The sequence below is a fragment of the Marmota monax genome, unplaced genomic scaffold (assembly GCF_021218885.2).
Source record: "Marmota monax isolate L192 unplaced genomic scaffold, Marmota_monax_Labrador192_F-V1.1 WCK01_AAM20220418_F8-fsc00013, whole genome shotgun sequence".
Taxonomy (NCBI): domain Eukaryota; kingdom Metazoa; phylum Chordata; class Mammalia; order Rodentia; family Sciuridae; genus Marmota; species Marmota monax.
This window is the reverse complement of record NW_026692202.1, coordinates 24,107,044-24,123,938: the sequence shown is the minus strand read 5'-3', so window position 1 is coordinate 24,123,938 and position 16,895 is coordinate 24,107,044. Positions and strand designations below refer to the sequence as shown.

The 16,895-nt window shown below is 36.4% G+C and overlaps 1 protein-coding gene across 11 annotated transcripts in view; it reads right to left on the bottom strand.

The window, feature by feature from the left end:
* Snap91 (synaptosome associated protein 91) overlaps positions 1-16,895 on the bottom strand; it is a 120,388-nt gene that overhangs the window by 15,079 nt on the left and 88,414 nt on the right. For 7 of the 11 annotated variants that reach the window (XM_058575871.1, XM_058575875.1, XM_058575888.1 and 4 more), the window contains 8 exons: positions 16,676-16,783; positions 15,757-16,032; positions 15,440-15,517; positions 15,200-15,271; positions 14,602-14,685; positions 13,280-13,363; positions 5,391-5,525; positions 3,615-3,764 (listed from right to left, as the gene is read on the bottom strand). In XM_058575871.1, coding sequence (XP_058431854.1) covers positions 3,615-3,764; positions 5,391-5,525; positions 13,280-13,363; positions 14,602-14,685; positions 15,200-15,271; positions 15,440-15,517; positions 15,757-16,032; positions 16,676-16,783 — 987 coding nt within the window. The remainder of the gene's footprint in view (positions 1-3,614; positions 3,765-5,390; positions 5,526-13,279; positions 13,364-14,601; positions 14,686-15,199; positions 15,272-15,439; positions 15,518-15,756; positions 16,033-16,675; positions 16,784-16,895) is intronic. The other 4 variants (XM_058575879.1, XM_058575887.1, XM_058575892.1 and 1 more) reach the window with 3 other exon arrangements.

Genomic DNA, 16,895 nt, shown 5'->3' with positions numbered 1-16,895 from the left:
TCAATAGTTTTAGTGTGTTCACAGAATTGTGCAACCATCAAAGAATTTTAGAATATTTACACCATCTCAAATGGAAACCCCGTGCTCATTGGTGGTTACTCCTCTTTCTCCCTTTTCTCTCTGCCTCTTGCCTCTGCCCATTTTCCTATTGGACACTTCTTATCAATAGTATTATGTCATATGTGGTATTTGGGGCCTGCTTTATTTCACTTAGTGTAATAACTTCATGGTATATCCATGATGTAGCAAGTTTCAGAACATCCTTCTTTTAAAATACAAATAATATGCATTTTGTATGTATACTTCTTTTGTGTACCCATTCATTCACTGAATGCTTCTACTTTTTGGCTATTATAAGTAATAATGCTGTGAACATTTGTGTACATGTTTTTGTATAGATCTGTATTTCCATTTCCACTCCATATACATAGGAGTGAGATTGCTGAGTCGTCTGGTAACTCTATGCTAACACTTTGAGGACCTGTGAGAATTCTTTCCATAGCACTTTTACTGTGTTACCTTCTCATAAGCAATACTGGAAGGTTTTAATTTCTCCATATCCTCATCTACACTTGTTATCTGTCTTTTTTATTATATACATCCTAGTGGATGTGAAGTGTTTTGTCATTGTGGTCTTGATGGCTAATGATGTTCAATATCTTTCTACGTACTGACTGGCTACTTTTATAAATTTTTTTTGAAGAAATGACTATTTAAGTCCTTTGCCAATTTTTAAACTGTTATTTATTTTGTTATTATTGAACTGTAAAAATCCCCTATACATTTATAAAGTCCTTTAGGAAATATGTGTTTGCTTTCAAAACAATTTTTTTAAGTTTGTTTTAATTAGTTATGCATGACATTAGAATGCACTTTGATACATCATATATAATAGAGTATAATTTCTCATTCTTCTGGTTGTACATGATGTATAATCACACTGGTTATACAGTTACATACATACATAGGCTAATAATGTCTGATTCATTCTACTATCTTTCCTACCCCCCCTTTTTATTTTCTTGATGGTATCATCTGTGCACAAAAATTTTTGATTTTGATGAATTCCTATTAATCTTTTTATCTTTGGTTGCTCGTGTTTTAGGTATTGTATCTAAGAAGCCACTGCCTAATCCAAAGTCATGAAGATTTATGTCTAAGTTGTCTCCTGAGAGTTTCATAGTTTACATTTGTATCTTTGATTCCTTTTGAATTGACTTTTGTGGGTGATATAAAGAGTTAATTTCATTCTTTGGCATGAGGCTATCCAGTTGTTTCAACACAAGTTATTAAAAATATTAGCTTTTCCCTCATTGAATGGTTTTGGCATTCTTGTCAAAATTGATTTTGTCTATATACATGAAGGTTTGTTTCTGGGTTTTTTATTTATTGATCTATTCGTCTACTGTTATGTCAGCACCATTTGTCTTGACTACTATAGCTTTGAAGAAATTTTGAAATTAGGAGATGTGAATCCTCCAAATTTGTTATTTTTCAAGACTGTTTAGTTTTTCCTCAAGTGGATTAGTTTGTTTTCGGCTGAGATAATTCTCAAAGATGGTTGAAGCTGGGGGCTGTTGGTTGAACACACTTACGATACCATAGGATATGAGTTCTTTATTTATGAAGGGGGACTTAGGTGATATATTATAGTATTCAACACATGAAATCTCCCAGTGAGTTGAAAGAAACATTCAATTATCTTCTCCCTGGGTGTCATGAAAGCATTTTCATAGATGCCCCAAACAAGAGCAAGGAATGAAAAACAAAAAGCTTGTACACAGGACGATGCATAGGTTAAAGAAGTCTGTATCAGTGATCTGCTAAGGTTTTGATACTGTCTGGAGTCATGAAAGATATCTGCAATGGTAAACCCATTCATTTTAATGGAAATTAAAATTCAGAGTTAAAAGGAAAGGTCAATCTTTTTTATAACTGCCCTCATCGCCTAGGCCGTACTCCTTCATTATTCAGCTCCAGCCTCTAGTCTCCTTCTTATTCCTTGAAATTGCCAGGCTATCTTGTGCCCCAATGTCTTTGCACTGACTTCTTCCTTGGCCTGTAAATGCTGTCCTTCATATAGTTACATAGTTTACTCCTTTACCTTCAATTTTTTGCTCAAATTTTACTTTCTTGGTAAGGCTTCTACTATCTGTAGTGCTCGCTCCCACTTCTCCTCTGCCTGTTTGGTTTCTCTCCATGGCAGTTGTGACTCCACATACTATAGAATTTGCATATTTTCAATTATTTACTGTTTGTCTCTGCCCTTCCCAACGGCCATAAGGATAGAAATAGTATCTATTTTCTTCATGACTTATCTCTAAAGCCTGGAAGAATGCCTGATATAGAATAAATATTTGTTAAATGAATGACTGAAACTCAGATACATAACTTGTAAATATTCTGCATTTAATATAATTTATTGTATTCTAATTTTCAAATGGATGGAAAATTAAGTACTTATTATGCATAATGAACTTGGTTTCACACTTGTGTATGCTCCTTAACTATCTTTTTGATGACTTAGATTAAAATGTTCAACATCTCTAGTAATTAGAGAAATGCAAATCAAACTACTCTAAGATTTCATCTCACACCAGTCAGAATGGCAGTTATCAAGAATACAGACAATAAGCACTGGCAAGGATGTACAGGAAAAGGCATGCTCATACATTGTTGCTGGGACTGCAAATTGGTACAGCCAATCTGGAAAGCAGTATGGAGAGTCCTTAGAAAACCTGGAATGGAACTACCATTTGACCCAGCTATGCCACTCCTTGGTCTATACCCAAAGGACTTAAAATCAGCATACTATGGTAATGTGCAGCCACAACAATGTTTATAGCAGCTCAGTTTACAATAGCTAAAGTGTGGAAGCAACCTAGATGCCCTTCAGTAGATGAATGGATAAAGAAATTGTGGTGTATATACATAATGGAATATTACTCAGAGTTAAAAGAGAATAAAATTATGGCATTTTCAGGTAAATAAATGGAGTTGGAGAATATCATGCTAAGCAAAGTAAGCCAATCCCCCCAAACCAAAAATGGATGTATTCTCTCTGATAAGTGGATGCTGATCCATAAAGGCGGGGGGCATGGGAAAAATGGAAGAACTTTGATTAGGTAAAGGGAGGAATGGCAGTGGAGAGGGTATGGGGGCAGGAAAGATGGTAGAATGAGATGGATATCATTACCCTGGATACATGTATGACTGCACATATAGTGAGATGCTATAAGGTGTGCAGCCAGAGAAATAAAAAGTTATGCTGCAATTTTGTACAATGAATCAGAATGCATTCTGTTGTCGTATATACCTAATTAAATAAATAAATAAAATACAAGAAAGATAATCATATGCTTTTCTTACTTAGCTATTTAACATGGTAAATTACCACGAGGTTTTTTTTTAAGTGTCATACATACTGTTTATGAGAAAAACATAAACTTGCAGTAGCAAGTTTTTACCTCCCAAGGAACTGTATAGTATGAAACACTAAGTATTTCTATCCAATCCTTGATAAACTTACCTATGAGTGAAACCCGAAACAAAACACGAAAAGACAGAAAAACCGATTAACATATGCTTCAGTTAAAGAAAACTAAACTACTCACTGCCTACTAAGCTGGCAAGAGATGAATCAAGGTCACTCCCAAGGGCTTTGCTGGCTGCCATTGCAGGACTGGGTGGTATCATTGAGACAGGTGCAGGCTGCCCGGCTGGTGCCATGGTTGGCATCAGAAGATCACCTAGACCATCAAAAACTGGAAATCAAATAGACCAGGTTCAGACTAATTGAAAAATGAGCCATGTTCAAAATCAAAGAGTTATTATCTTGAAAAATTATGGAAATAAGTGAATATACATTCTTATAAAAGAAGGCATGTAATTCACTCTTTTCATGACTAGAACACTAAGAACATATCTATATATGTCTACTCAGAAAGTATGGAAATACTAATGGACATGAACAAAGATGGAAAAATGGGAAAAAAAAAGCTGTATAATGTACAGGAAAGAACACAGATTGGGGCTGCAATTCAGCTGCATGTCTCACCAGCTGTGAGACCCTGAGAAAGCTATTCTCTGAGCTTTTAGTTTTCTTATCTGTAAACGTGAAGAGTACCACTAATATATAGCTTTGTTGTGAAGATTAAGTTAAATATATATACCTATATTTTTATTATAATGCTTGCTCTGTGTAGGCACTCAATAAGTGGTAACCATTGCTACTCTTATTAAAAACAACCACTAAAGCACTTTTTATTCAAAATGGTAGTGATTTACAGCAAAACCTAAATTATTTACTCTGGAAACCTAAGATGTGTACTTTAAAAATTATTCTTAAATGAGTAAATAAGATTGAGTCTTCTATGAAATTAATATCAAAATACAATCTGATCTAATGGTTGGCAACTAGAGATAAGTATCTGAAAAACAGTTGACTTAAGAAGTAGTAATGTTAATTTTCCTCTAATAACTGAAATTAATTTTGGTTCTACTTTTAGGGGCTATTTAAATTAAAAGGTATTTTAGATATGAGAAATAAAATGCCATCCGTGGTAGTTCCTGATCACCACATAACATACATCACTTATTCGGTTCCTAGAATACAGAAAGACCATTCAAAATACAGACTCGGGGTTTTCATGAGATATTGCTAATAGCTACATAAAAAACTTTGTGGTTGTTGAATTTTATCAAAAAGTTATACATATCTATGAGAAACACAATACAGTAACTCTAAAGTAAAGAAGGACAACATTCAAGTAGGCACTGGCAATAGAAGCAACCAAATTGTCAGGCAGGGAGTAGATTTAGGGTGTTTCTGAAACACATTTAATTGCCAAAAACTCACCAATTGAAAATTTGTAGTAAGGACCCAGCATGGGAAGAGTAGAGAATGGAAGAGAATACAAACAGAGTGACAGCAGTGACGAAAGGTTAAAGGCAGCAAAGAAACTACTTGTGTCTCACTTTATAAAACTGAGGGCCATGCAAGCTTCACAAGGTGTAAGCAATAGCAAGGGGAGGGGTGTCCTCATATTCAGGGACTGTACAAAGATTGAGTGCAAAGCACTTGTTTTCCCTTTACCAGCTATAAATCATGTGCATGTACACTCATGCATATAGATGATGTGTATGTTAAATTAGATTTCTGCTAAAATAAAGAAAACAGAAACAGAAAGGATTGCAGTTATTCTTAAGGCTACCAAGATGTATTGGAAATTTTGATTTAAGGTATAGAATGAGAGATTTTGTGAAGTTTTAGCACCAGGTTATCACTCAATATTTTCCTGTTGTAAATTTCCTGAAAATGCATGAACTTTAGGTGGTGCATTTTATTTATCAGAATAAATGACAAAAGTGTTTGAAAATCACTGCCTTACCTGAAGGATCAAAGGAGCTGCTGCCAGATGTTGAAGGTGTTGTTCCGAAAGCTGCCTCAAAATTGGGCTGTAGCAGATTATTCTGAGCTGGAGTCACTGGTGATGGAGAAGGGGCCATGAAAGAACCCCCAAATCCTGAAAAAAAATAGTTGCAGAAAAATATAAGCAAAAACAGTGAGAGGTGGGTAAAAGCCATAACAACAGAAAAAAAAACTGAAAAGGAAATGAACTCATGTAGATTAGTGAAACTGGGGAAATTTTTAAAAAGTTTTCCAAGTATCTTAATATGCCATGTATTAGTTAGAGACTTAATTTGATTATGAACAAGATAGCACACAAGAATATATACCCTTATTTTTAAAAAATATTTATTTATTTTTTAGTTGTAGTTGGACACAATACCTTTATTTTATTTATTTATTTTTATGTGGTGCTAAGGATTGAACCCAGGGCCTCTCACGTGCTGGGTGAATGCTATACTGCTGAGCCACAACCCCAGCCCAAGAATATATACCCTTATTAAGAAAACCTGTGGCATCCAAATCAGTTATTATAATGTAGAACATAAAACAAAGAAAGAATCATTAGGGTTAAAATTCATATAATGATTTTCATTACATGGACATTTTACATTTCTTCAAATCAATACCAAGTATTAGTTGCACACATTGGCGTAGTATAATAAAATATAACTTAGAAAAACATGCATCAAATCCTCCTTAATATTTTTCATATATGTTTTAGGTCTATCGTTGTTACCAAGAATAGGTCCCTCCCATCACTGCTCTTGAGATTTATAAATATGGGGGTGGCGGGAGGTCCTGTCTCTAGTGTGAACCTCTTCCCATCCAGCTTCTGCAGTGCACCCAGCATGATCTTTTTGAGTAGGAAATGTTGAAGGTTACTTTTCTCAAGGCTTTCAGATTTCTTTAATGTGAATTCCTTTGTAGAGCAGTCGCCCTGTCCATGTCTGCCCACTGGCCCCTCATCATCCCTACATACTCGGCTGCAGTTATCACCACCATTCCCTGTGCCACATGCCTGTCTGGGAGATCTTCCTTGCCTTATCCTGCCACCCACTCCTGCCAGCTGCATTCCACTACCCACCACCCACATCCCATATTCACACCATTGTCTTTAGTGCCTGGTATGTAGCTCCACTTTACTCCTTATAAGGAGTTTAAATATAATCTCCAGATCCTCATCATATATCTTTATCCCCATGCTCCCCAAATCCAAAAACCCAGAGATGGTATTGTGGAGTTGGGAGCTGTATCTTTTTTTCTTGTCTTTTCATGAATATTCAGCACAGTGCCTAAGACATTGAATTATGTTTGATGAATAAAGGACATTTTTGAGTATAGAAGATAAGGAGATATTAAAGATTGGTGAAAATTAACCAAACAACCAATTAAATATTTGATCTTTGAAGGTTGGAAGAAAATGACTTTTTTCAAGTAACAGAAAGAGAAGAAGTTATTATGTATTGCTTCTGTATGAAAATATGCAACCTGTAAAGGAAATAAGTTCTGTCTCTTCGTTTTTTGCTCCTTCCCTTCTTGTGCAGTGTACCCCCAACCTGCCCCATGCTGGGGATCAAATCCAGGGTTCTGCACATGGTAGGCAAATACTCTAAATTCCCATCACATAATTTCTTAAGGCATCAATTGATATTCTATCAAAAGAATTAATTACTATTAGAAGTCTTTGTTATACACAGTACGGACATACATTTCTTTCAAAACTAGATACATGATCATCTATTCTTCACAGTTTGAAAAAACACAATGATTCAAAAAAATTCACTAAAATTACATTCCAATTTACATAAAACAAATTTATAATTTTGAAAATAACGTCCATTAAACTCTCCAATTTTTTTTAAAGGAGGTAGCATAATATTTATGCCTTGCTGTTCCTGGAAATGGACAGTGACTTGGGTTTATGCTTTCCTTGTATACATATATGAAAAAAATTCAACTGAGTGTGGTGGCACAACTCTGTAATCCCAATTACTCAGGAGGCTGAGGAGACAGGAGGACTGAAAATCAAGACCACCCTAGGCAACCTATATAGACCTGTATCAAAACAAGGTCTATATAGGGGATGTAGCTTAGTGGTAGAACATTTGTTTAGTATCTGTGATGCCCTGGTTTTAACCCCCAGTTTCACAGCAAACAAACAAAATCATGAGTTTGGAAAAATTGTTCCTTATTAGAAAATGGTAATTTTCAACTTCACAGTGGTCACATTTTAGTATTTGAGTGACATTAGTATCACTTCTAGATTTCTTTACTGAGGAAAATATAATTTCCAGATCCCTAAAAACCAATAACATGGAGAAAAGACAGGCTAGAAGTAACTATTTTTTTTTTTTATGTAACTGCTTTGTTTTTAGGGAGATGGGTGGCTGTGTTAATGCTGATTTCTAAAAAACATTACCTTATTCCTCTAACTAAATATGGCTGTGGTCAATTTACATCATTGTTATATGGTGTACTTTTCTTGTTATAGTGAATGTGATAGCTGCGCTTGATTGGATTTCTGAAAACTTGGCCAAGGAAAGAACACTATATTCCAGAAACAGTGTAGTAGTATTGGAAAGTACCTTAAGATCTAGGGTCTATCTTTGGAATACTACCATTCCATGGCTGGAGGAAGTGACTACAGAGAAACTGAGCACTTAGCCAAGATTCAGCAGAAAGAAAAGGAAAAAGCACACCTTGTTACAGGGTTCATCTGCTTAGTACTAATGTGTTTCACTTGAAGCCAACACCACATCTACAGGTGAATAAATAATAATGGTCCCTGAAAAAATCAGTGCGTCTTCTAAGGAATTGAACTATAAAGCCAACATTGGCATGAGGCTCCCCAAGGGCCAGGCATTGTTGTAAGCATTCTTTTTTAGGTAGAACCATTTGAAACACATGAATTGCCTAAATTTGATCATTGAGATCTCACAAAAACAGTAATTTCATATGGTTCAATCTAAAACATACATTTAATTTAGCTAATTTAATCCTTACAACCACCCCAAAAGGTTTAACAGATGAGAAAACTGAGGTCAGAGAGATTAAATAATGCACCCAAGGTCATGTTATGACAAACGGCAGATCCAGAATTCCACTGAAGAATCCTCCAGAGCCCAGCTCCTTGGCGCTGCACAGCATGGACTGTTGTTTCTCACACCCAGGAATAAGGCTGGAGTTTATCCTTGTACGGGTTCATAAACTTACATCTGGAAGGATATTTTTTTTTTTTGCCTGATATTCAGCCCCCTCTTCCTCTGGCATTGGGGATTAAACCCAGGAATACTCTACAATGGGCTGCATTCCCAGCCCTTTTTATTTTATTATTTTGAGATAGGGTCTTGCTAAGTCGCCCAGTCTGGCCTTGAACTTGCAATCTTCTTGCCTCAGCCTCCCAAGTAGAAGGTATTATAGGTATGTACCACCATGGCTGGCTTCAGTATACTCAGTTCTTATGAAGTATATGCTCTCACAGGTCTAGGGTAATTAAATATATATTAAGTGATATAAAATGATCAATTGATTATTTTAAAGAAGAGATCCACTATTGCTATACTATATAAAGAACTAAACAGGAAATGAGGAGCTTGGGAAACTTCTGTTAAGTGACTGAAGCTTTATAGCCATGGAATAGAGGTAAATAATAAACCATTATCTTTCTGTATGGTTCTAAGTGATATTAAGAAAGATGCTCTATAGACTGGAATTGGAAATAGGATAATAATAAATGGGCTTCTAGATGTCCCATATTCATATATGAACTGTCCTGTGATAACTGAATAGCCAACTACCTTCAGGGTCTCAACCATCTGCAGATATGGTGTGTTTAACCACTGATGATTAGGCTTACAAATGTATCTTTCCAAAGGGAAAGAACATAGGCAATTAATTAAGTACTATTAATACAGATACATTGAACCTGAGCACCATAATATACCTAAACATCACATCATCTTGGTCAGGAGAGTGAAAATTTAAAACTACTGGTAAATAAAAACACTTCTACAATACTATCCTGAAACCTAATATTTGCTCCATTAATGTAAAGATGATATTGTTTCATGTATTGTCAATGATGCAATCAGTTATTAATACATCCCACTAATGGGTCTGAAATAGTATTTTCTAGGAGCAGTTGTCTCAGAGCCTGTTATCTGATGCTTTCAGATTGGTTACTACTCTACACAGTATGATAGAACTAGTAGGCCCTCCGCACACCTTCCCTTAGTAGAAGTTGTTAGTTTTTAATTCCACATGAAACATTTTGGTGTTTTAAACTCACTTCAAGGAATTCTGTGGCTCTGCTAAAATGTGGTTAAGAGAAGGAATTCAAAACTACAAAGGGCTTCATTAAGTTGGCTCACATTGTTCCCTGTCTGTGGGATTAAAGATAGGACAGGGCACTTTCCTATCCTAACACAGATTTATGATGCAGTTACCTTGGACTTGTGTCTATGGTTGTCCTGCTTGATGGTGACCTCAGAGGCATATTATTCAAATACATCTAATTTTTCTTCATTCTATTTTTACCTTTGTTATCCAGAATCTCTATATCTTTCAAACACTGATATTTTCAGTTTGTGTATCTTGAGCAAAAAAGGTAGTTTTATTTTTTCTTTTCTTTTTTTTCTTTATTTCTTTTTTTGGGATACCAGGGATTGAACTCAGGGCACTTGACCATTGAGCCACATCCCCAGTCCTATTTTGTGTTATTTAGAGCAGGGTCTCACTGAGTTGCTTAGTGCCTCACTTTTGCTGAGGCTGGCTTTGAACTCGTGATCCTCCTGCCTCAGCCTCCCCAGCTGCTGGTATTATAGGATGCAGCACTGCACCTGGCATGAATAATATCTTTATCCTACAAATAATCAGAATGGTTTGGAGAGACTATCTAAAATCTTTTAAACACTTAATTTTATATATATGTATATATATATATATATATATATATATATATTCTCTTATTGTTTTTACATGTAAACATATTTTTTCAAAAAACTCTAATCTTTGGGCTGGGGATGTGGCTCAAGCAGTGAGGCCTGGGTTCAATCCTCAGCACCACATACAAATAAAGATGTTGTGTCCACCAAAAACTAAAAATAAATAAATAAATAAATAAAAATTAAAATTCTCTCTCTCTCTCTCTCTCTCTCTTTTAAAAAAAATTCTAATCTTAATCAGGCTGAGATGAAAGTCCTCAGCCCAATAACCAATCCCATGATGGTGTAAATGTATTATTTTCTTTTATATTCTTCACAAAACAGGTTTATTGCTAACAGCTAATAATATAAAACTGGAGAAATCTTCACAAAATACATCTCTCATCTTTCTCTCTCTCTGATTCAAATGAAGATTTAAATCTGGCCACATTTGTAGGCTTGTTATCTATGATTAAGCTCATTTGCTTTTTAATGTTCTTCTTTATTTGCAGACTTTGGGCTTGGATGATTCTTCCCTACAAAAAACACATACATAAGTACAAAGAAAGTGCTAAGTTTCACTGTAAACTGCCACAATGCAGAGCTCCAAATATTTGTTCTACTGATGTCCATTAAGCAAAAATGCGCAATGTGAAAACACAGAAATAGCTATTATCAGCTAGACTATGAAAATGAACATGACTGTGTTCTGTATATTAGCAGGGCTTACTGGGGAGGAGATTAGGGAAGTTCACAGGATAGAATTATACTGATAATTTTTTGGGGGGTAAGAACATAACTTCCTGAGGCTTTGGTAGTGAAGCAAGTATGAGCAATGTTTTTCAATAAGCAAAACAGAGGAAAGTATGAGAAACTGGCCCTTAGAATTAAACCTTACCAAAATGAAAAGTAATTTAAAATTTCTTACATCAGGATATAAGGTAAAGGAAGAGCTGCCTGTGCCAAGTAAATCAGATGTTCCTATATGTATAAATTAAATTGTTTTGAAAGCAAATTAGACATTAACACCCACATAAACCTATTTTCACTAAATATTAATTGATTTAAATAGAAAAAAAAACAGAAACAAGAAAGGTGATACAATACACAACTTTTCCCACCATTGAAAGGATCATAAGATGCAGAGGAAGAAATGGAAGTGCCCAATAAATAAGACCTATGTAAATGGTATTGTAGCTTTTATCACTGATTTTCTCTTCTCTAATCCATTTTACTATGATTTCAGAATGGACAGGTCAGTTGAATAGGCTTACATTAGGTGAAGTGAGCTAACTTGCCATTCTTTGCATACTTCTCCCAGGGCCTCAGGCACCTGCTGTTTCACTAGGTATTGGTGACAAAACCTTGTCTACTTGTTCCAGACATGCTTTAGATCCTAATCTCATCCCCTAGGATTAAACCTCTTGACTCTGTCACCAACCTCTGACTTTGAATTGGATAGGAAAATACCATCTGGCTGTCACTGGAATGAGAGGACTTAGCAAATAAGAGTGTCATGTTTGATTAAGGGATCTGGAGAAAATGAGAAAGATGAAAAAGAAATGTTGCTGCCCCTAGGACAGACTGAAGAAACCACAATGAATTACTGAGGGAAGGAAAGGTTAACAGCTGTGCTGTCGCTACCTCCTCCAGCTTCTTGAGGAAAGACCTGACAAGCCAGATTTCCTATAGCTCTGAAGGTTGAGGAGGGTCCCTTAGGATCTGCCACTACACAATTCCAGTCTCAAAACAAACTTTCCAAGTCTGTTACACTTGGTGTCAGGACTGTTCATATACTACTTATAATTTACAGACTACAACTACACTTAAAACTAGGAACTTACCCTATATAGGACCACATGGTGGCCATGGTATTTAGCTGAGAGATTTTAGATGTGGTGGCTTCCCTGTGCGGATGTGACTCACAACACACTCACATCAACTCCTTGTCAACTTTGGAACCAAAATGCATCATTTCTGGGGAGGGACTAGGGTGGAACATGGGAAGCTACATGTGAGGGTCTGAGGCCTCTGTGGTACTACTGGTATGCTGCCTGTTGTGTGCACAAGTAAAATTGTAAGCCAACAGCATTTTGCAAGTTCATTCATAATCTGAACCTAAACTTACTATTGGGGTCTTAACAATGAATAATTTTCTAGGTCTGACTATCAGTAACTGATACTTGACTTTTACTGTCTTTGAATTGATTTTTTTTTAAATTTTATCTACACTATCCTAGCAATAAGTAATGATTCTAGGCAAATCATGTTAATCTGTGTCACACTACAGTCCTGCTGAGCTGGGATCACCCAAATGATATATGTAGTAACTGCTTCACTTTAGTGGTAGAAATCTATATAACAGTTTCTTCTAGAGGGATTCACACATTCTAAAACCAAATCTCAAAATCAAGGTACATTTCCCCACCAATGCCTTCAAAAACCATATAGGGGGCTGGGGATGTGGCTCAAGTGGTAGCGCGCTCGCCTGGCATGCGTGCGGCCCGGGTTCAATCCTCAGCACCACATACAAACAAAGATGTTGTGTCCGCCAAAAACTAAAAATAAATAATTCTCTCTCTCTCTCTCTCTCTCTCTCTCAAAAAAAAAAAAAAAACCCATATAGGCATAGGCATCATAAGATAAAATTGCTACACAAGCATATTTATATTTTAGTAAACAAAAAGAAATGTGCTGACTGAAAGTAAGGCAGATTATGAGCATCCTAAGAGCCACAGGGTGACTCGTGTACAACTGTGATTTAAGACTAGTTTCATTAAATCCTGGGAGGTAATCAACCTCTATTATATAATAGCTTGTTTTTCAATTTCATATCTTGAAGAGAAAAGAAAGAAATACACCCTGCAATTCATGTAATATGTTATATATAAAAATATATTCATATTTCTACAAAATATCATTTTATTTTAATTTTATTAATTACCAGCTAGTAGATCTGCCGATGCTGATGAACTAGATGCAGCCTGAGGTGCAGGTTGGGGTTCAGAAGCACTACTTCCAAATGCATCTATCCATTATCCATTGTGCAGCAAAAAAGTAAGAGAGTGTAAACAGTAAGTACAGTGAGTAAGAGTAATTTTATGTCATACAGAGACATGCATAGATACAACATTCTGTATGGTGATTGAGTGAATTGAATTCCTCTGAATAGCTTATTCTCTCAAAAGAGTTCTAAAATATTATATTTAGGAATTAACACCTCCTTTTAAGATTAAGAGGTTTTTTTTTTTTTAAGAAATTTTTGGACTAAATACTGTCACTTATGAAGACAGGATTGAGATTTTAAAAATTTCACAGAAAGGTAAAACAATTTCCCCATTAACTTTAATAAACTTAATTCATGCAGCTGCAACAGTAGCAACTCCACTTGCACCTAAATATCAAGTTTCAGTATTTGGGCACTTCAGGACCCAAGTTTTGAGATGCAAAATATCAGAAATTGTGACATCTCTGAACCCTCATGTACTCATCATGGCATATCCTTGATGCCTCAATGTACAGTAGATGTTCAATGTGGGCATAACTTGCAAAGGATGGTATTTTAGCCCAGAGCCATCTACATTATGGATCTTCACAAAATCACTTCAAACTCTCTTCCTGTAAAATGACTACTAACAGAAGACTTTAGATTTATCATCCAAATAAGTAGTTTAACAATTAATTCAATGTATCTTCCTGTTTTGAGGTATATAAAGGAAGAAGAGAAAATAGTTAAGTCAGGGAAACATTTTCCAATTCTTTGGAAGAATTTTAAAACATTAAAATCAATGTAAATAAACCACATGATACAGTGTATAACATCAAATATGTATGCTTTCAGTTTTGGCTGGCTTGTTTTCAATTCTGAATTATCTGGTTTATATTTATACCACTTTTAAGAACTTAGGAATGTTGATTTAACCAACAGATCAGAATCATCAAGGAAGAACAGTATGAGGAAATTACAACCAGGTGATTATATATTAGGATGAACAAAAAGTTGAAAAAAATGAAGACTTCAAATGAAAAAGTATCTGGTTTTGTTAGGTCATGCACTGAAAATTATGATGATCTGATGAGGATGAAGGAGATGATGGCAAAGAAATAAAAAAGACCTTAAAAAAACTAAGTTTACATTTAAGAGACAGAAGTAACTTTACTTCAAAAGAAAAAAAATGATGAAATATAATGAAACAGAAGATATAGAAACTACTCTGGAAAAAATAAAAGAGACTCCTTAAGTGTCAAAGGAGGAGAGATACGCACCCCCAAAAAGGTCTATCACGCCTGAAGACTCCACCTTTGCTGGAGAGGCAGTGGTTGCAGGAGATGGTGCTGCAAATGCATCCACTGCAGTGAAGCAGACACGAAGTGCATGTCATTCAAAGGAAATGAAACCAGGAGCCTTGACAAATGGCACCTTGAGATTGCATGGTTAACTCCAGGCAGAAGATTGTGTACAGTCTTAGCAGTTAAGAAAAGCAAGTAGAGAAGTACTAGGACTGAACTAGAAGATGATAGATTCCATGTTTTTATTATGTCAAAACGGATTCTACTATTATGTATAACTAAAAAGAAACAATAATAAAAAAGAAAATCAAATAGATTTAAAAATACATATGTTCCCAAACAAAATAAAATTTAACTCCTTGAAGTCAGAGATTTAATGTGAAATTTTCTTTTTTTACCAGCTTTGGATATATTACCCTCATCAGTTGGTGATGGGTCAAAGAATGAGACCTCTTTCATAAGTGGATTCTGAGTTTAAAAGAACATAAGATCGTTCTCAAATTGTTGCATGGGCCTCTCCAGGTATAACCCCCATGAGACAGCTCTGAAGGCTGGGCCCTGGCAAAGCACTCACCGGATAAGAGGTCAGCAGTGAGAGTACTCTCAGGCGCAGGAGAGGCCCCTTGTGGTGGAGAGGAGAAAGCATCTTCCAAAAGTGAAACAAACCAAAACCAAGCAGAAGTAAGTAGCAGAAAGCTGAAACCAAAGTCACAAATCTAACAAATGCATTATCACAGGTGAGTACAAAGGTTATTCATGAAAACATCTAAGAAAACTAAATTAAAAGAAAAACAAAGGGTTGCTTTGGTTTTACCTGTACCAAACAGGTCTATGCTAGGAGCAGCATCTGGCTTAGGCGCTGCAGCAGCTTCAGGAGCAGACTCAAACAGATCTAAGACCAAGAACACACATGCCTTTACTCAATTTGAAAACCAAGCCTGAAACAGCACCACTCCCCGGTTCTGAATGAGCAGTTGGCAGAATTCTGAATTAAGTAGCACATGGTTTCTAAAGAACCATTCAGTGACAGGGTATTCATGCAGGAAGGCTTGGATACGCAGTACATCTCAAGGACCAGAATTCAATCCATCAGATGGAAAGAGTTCAACAACAACAAGAACAAAAAATTACCACCAAAGATATCTAGAGCAGGAGGAGCGGTGGTGGAGGCTGCGGCGGCAGAGGTGGTGGAGGTGGTGGTGGTGGCGGCGGCGGCGGCTGCGGCAGCAGTAGTGGCAGCAGTGGCAGCTGCAGCGGCGGGAGCAGGAGAAGGGGCGGTTGCGGGAACTGGAGGGGCTGTGCTAGCTGTAGGGGTAACTACAGGAACGCTGGTCTCAGGTGGCTTCATTGCAAAGAGGTCCAGCTCGGGTGCCGCCTCTGCACTACCTTCAGACGGGGCAAAGGGGTCTTTTGGAAAGCAAAGTGGAGACATACAGAGCATCAGCAAGGAAAGAGACAAGAGACAGTGGTGTAAGTACGGGTAAGAGACAGCTTACACACATTTACACACTAGCTAGGCCTCAGGCTGCTTGGATTTAACTACTATCCTATTAGCAGGGGCCAGTAACTAGAATGTTTTTCTAACGAAAAAAAAAAAAATAAATATAGTATAGGTATCACAAATTAAGAATCTGAAACACTGTAAAGTGCTGTGAGATTAGCCTATAGTCTAGGATCCGTGGTTGTTATCCTTCAAACGCTTCCTTAATCTAATCAGTTGGGTAGCTTTGAAAGTTCATTAAAACATGCGGATATAGTTGAACTCAATGTTACAAAAGAGTACAATATGGCATTAGAAGAAAAAACACAAACATTAAGAGAGCATACTTGCACTGACAAAAATTGTCAATTGTGAGGAACTGTCAATTTTGATAAGTATGCACTTCATTGTCTTAATGTTTTAGGTGCTGGCATCATTTATTCAGTTATGATGAATGATAGTTTACACTCAGAAGAAAATAAAATTAGAAAAACATATGGCCACATCTAACTACATGGGTTTCACATTAGGACAGAAAAGTAACAGACGGGCTCGTGACTGTAAACCCACCATTTCCTGAGCATGCATCAAGTGCTGCCGCTACCGGGGTTGGGGTAGCTGGTGCGGCGGCCCCTTCGGATGCTGCAGGGGCCTCCCCAGGAGAAGCTGCAAAGGCATCTTGGGCGCGGTTTTTAAAATAACAGAAATTAAAGAAATAAAAGAGAAGAAAATATAGTAAAAGAACCAAGTTAAATTGTGAAGAAGGCTCCCTTATACAACATGAATTTTT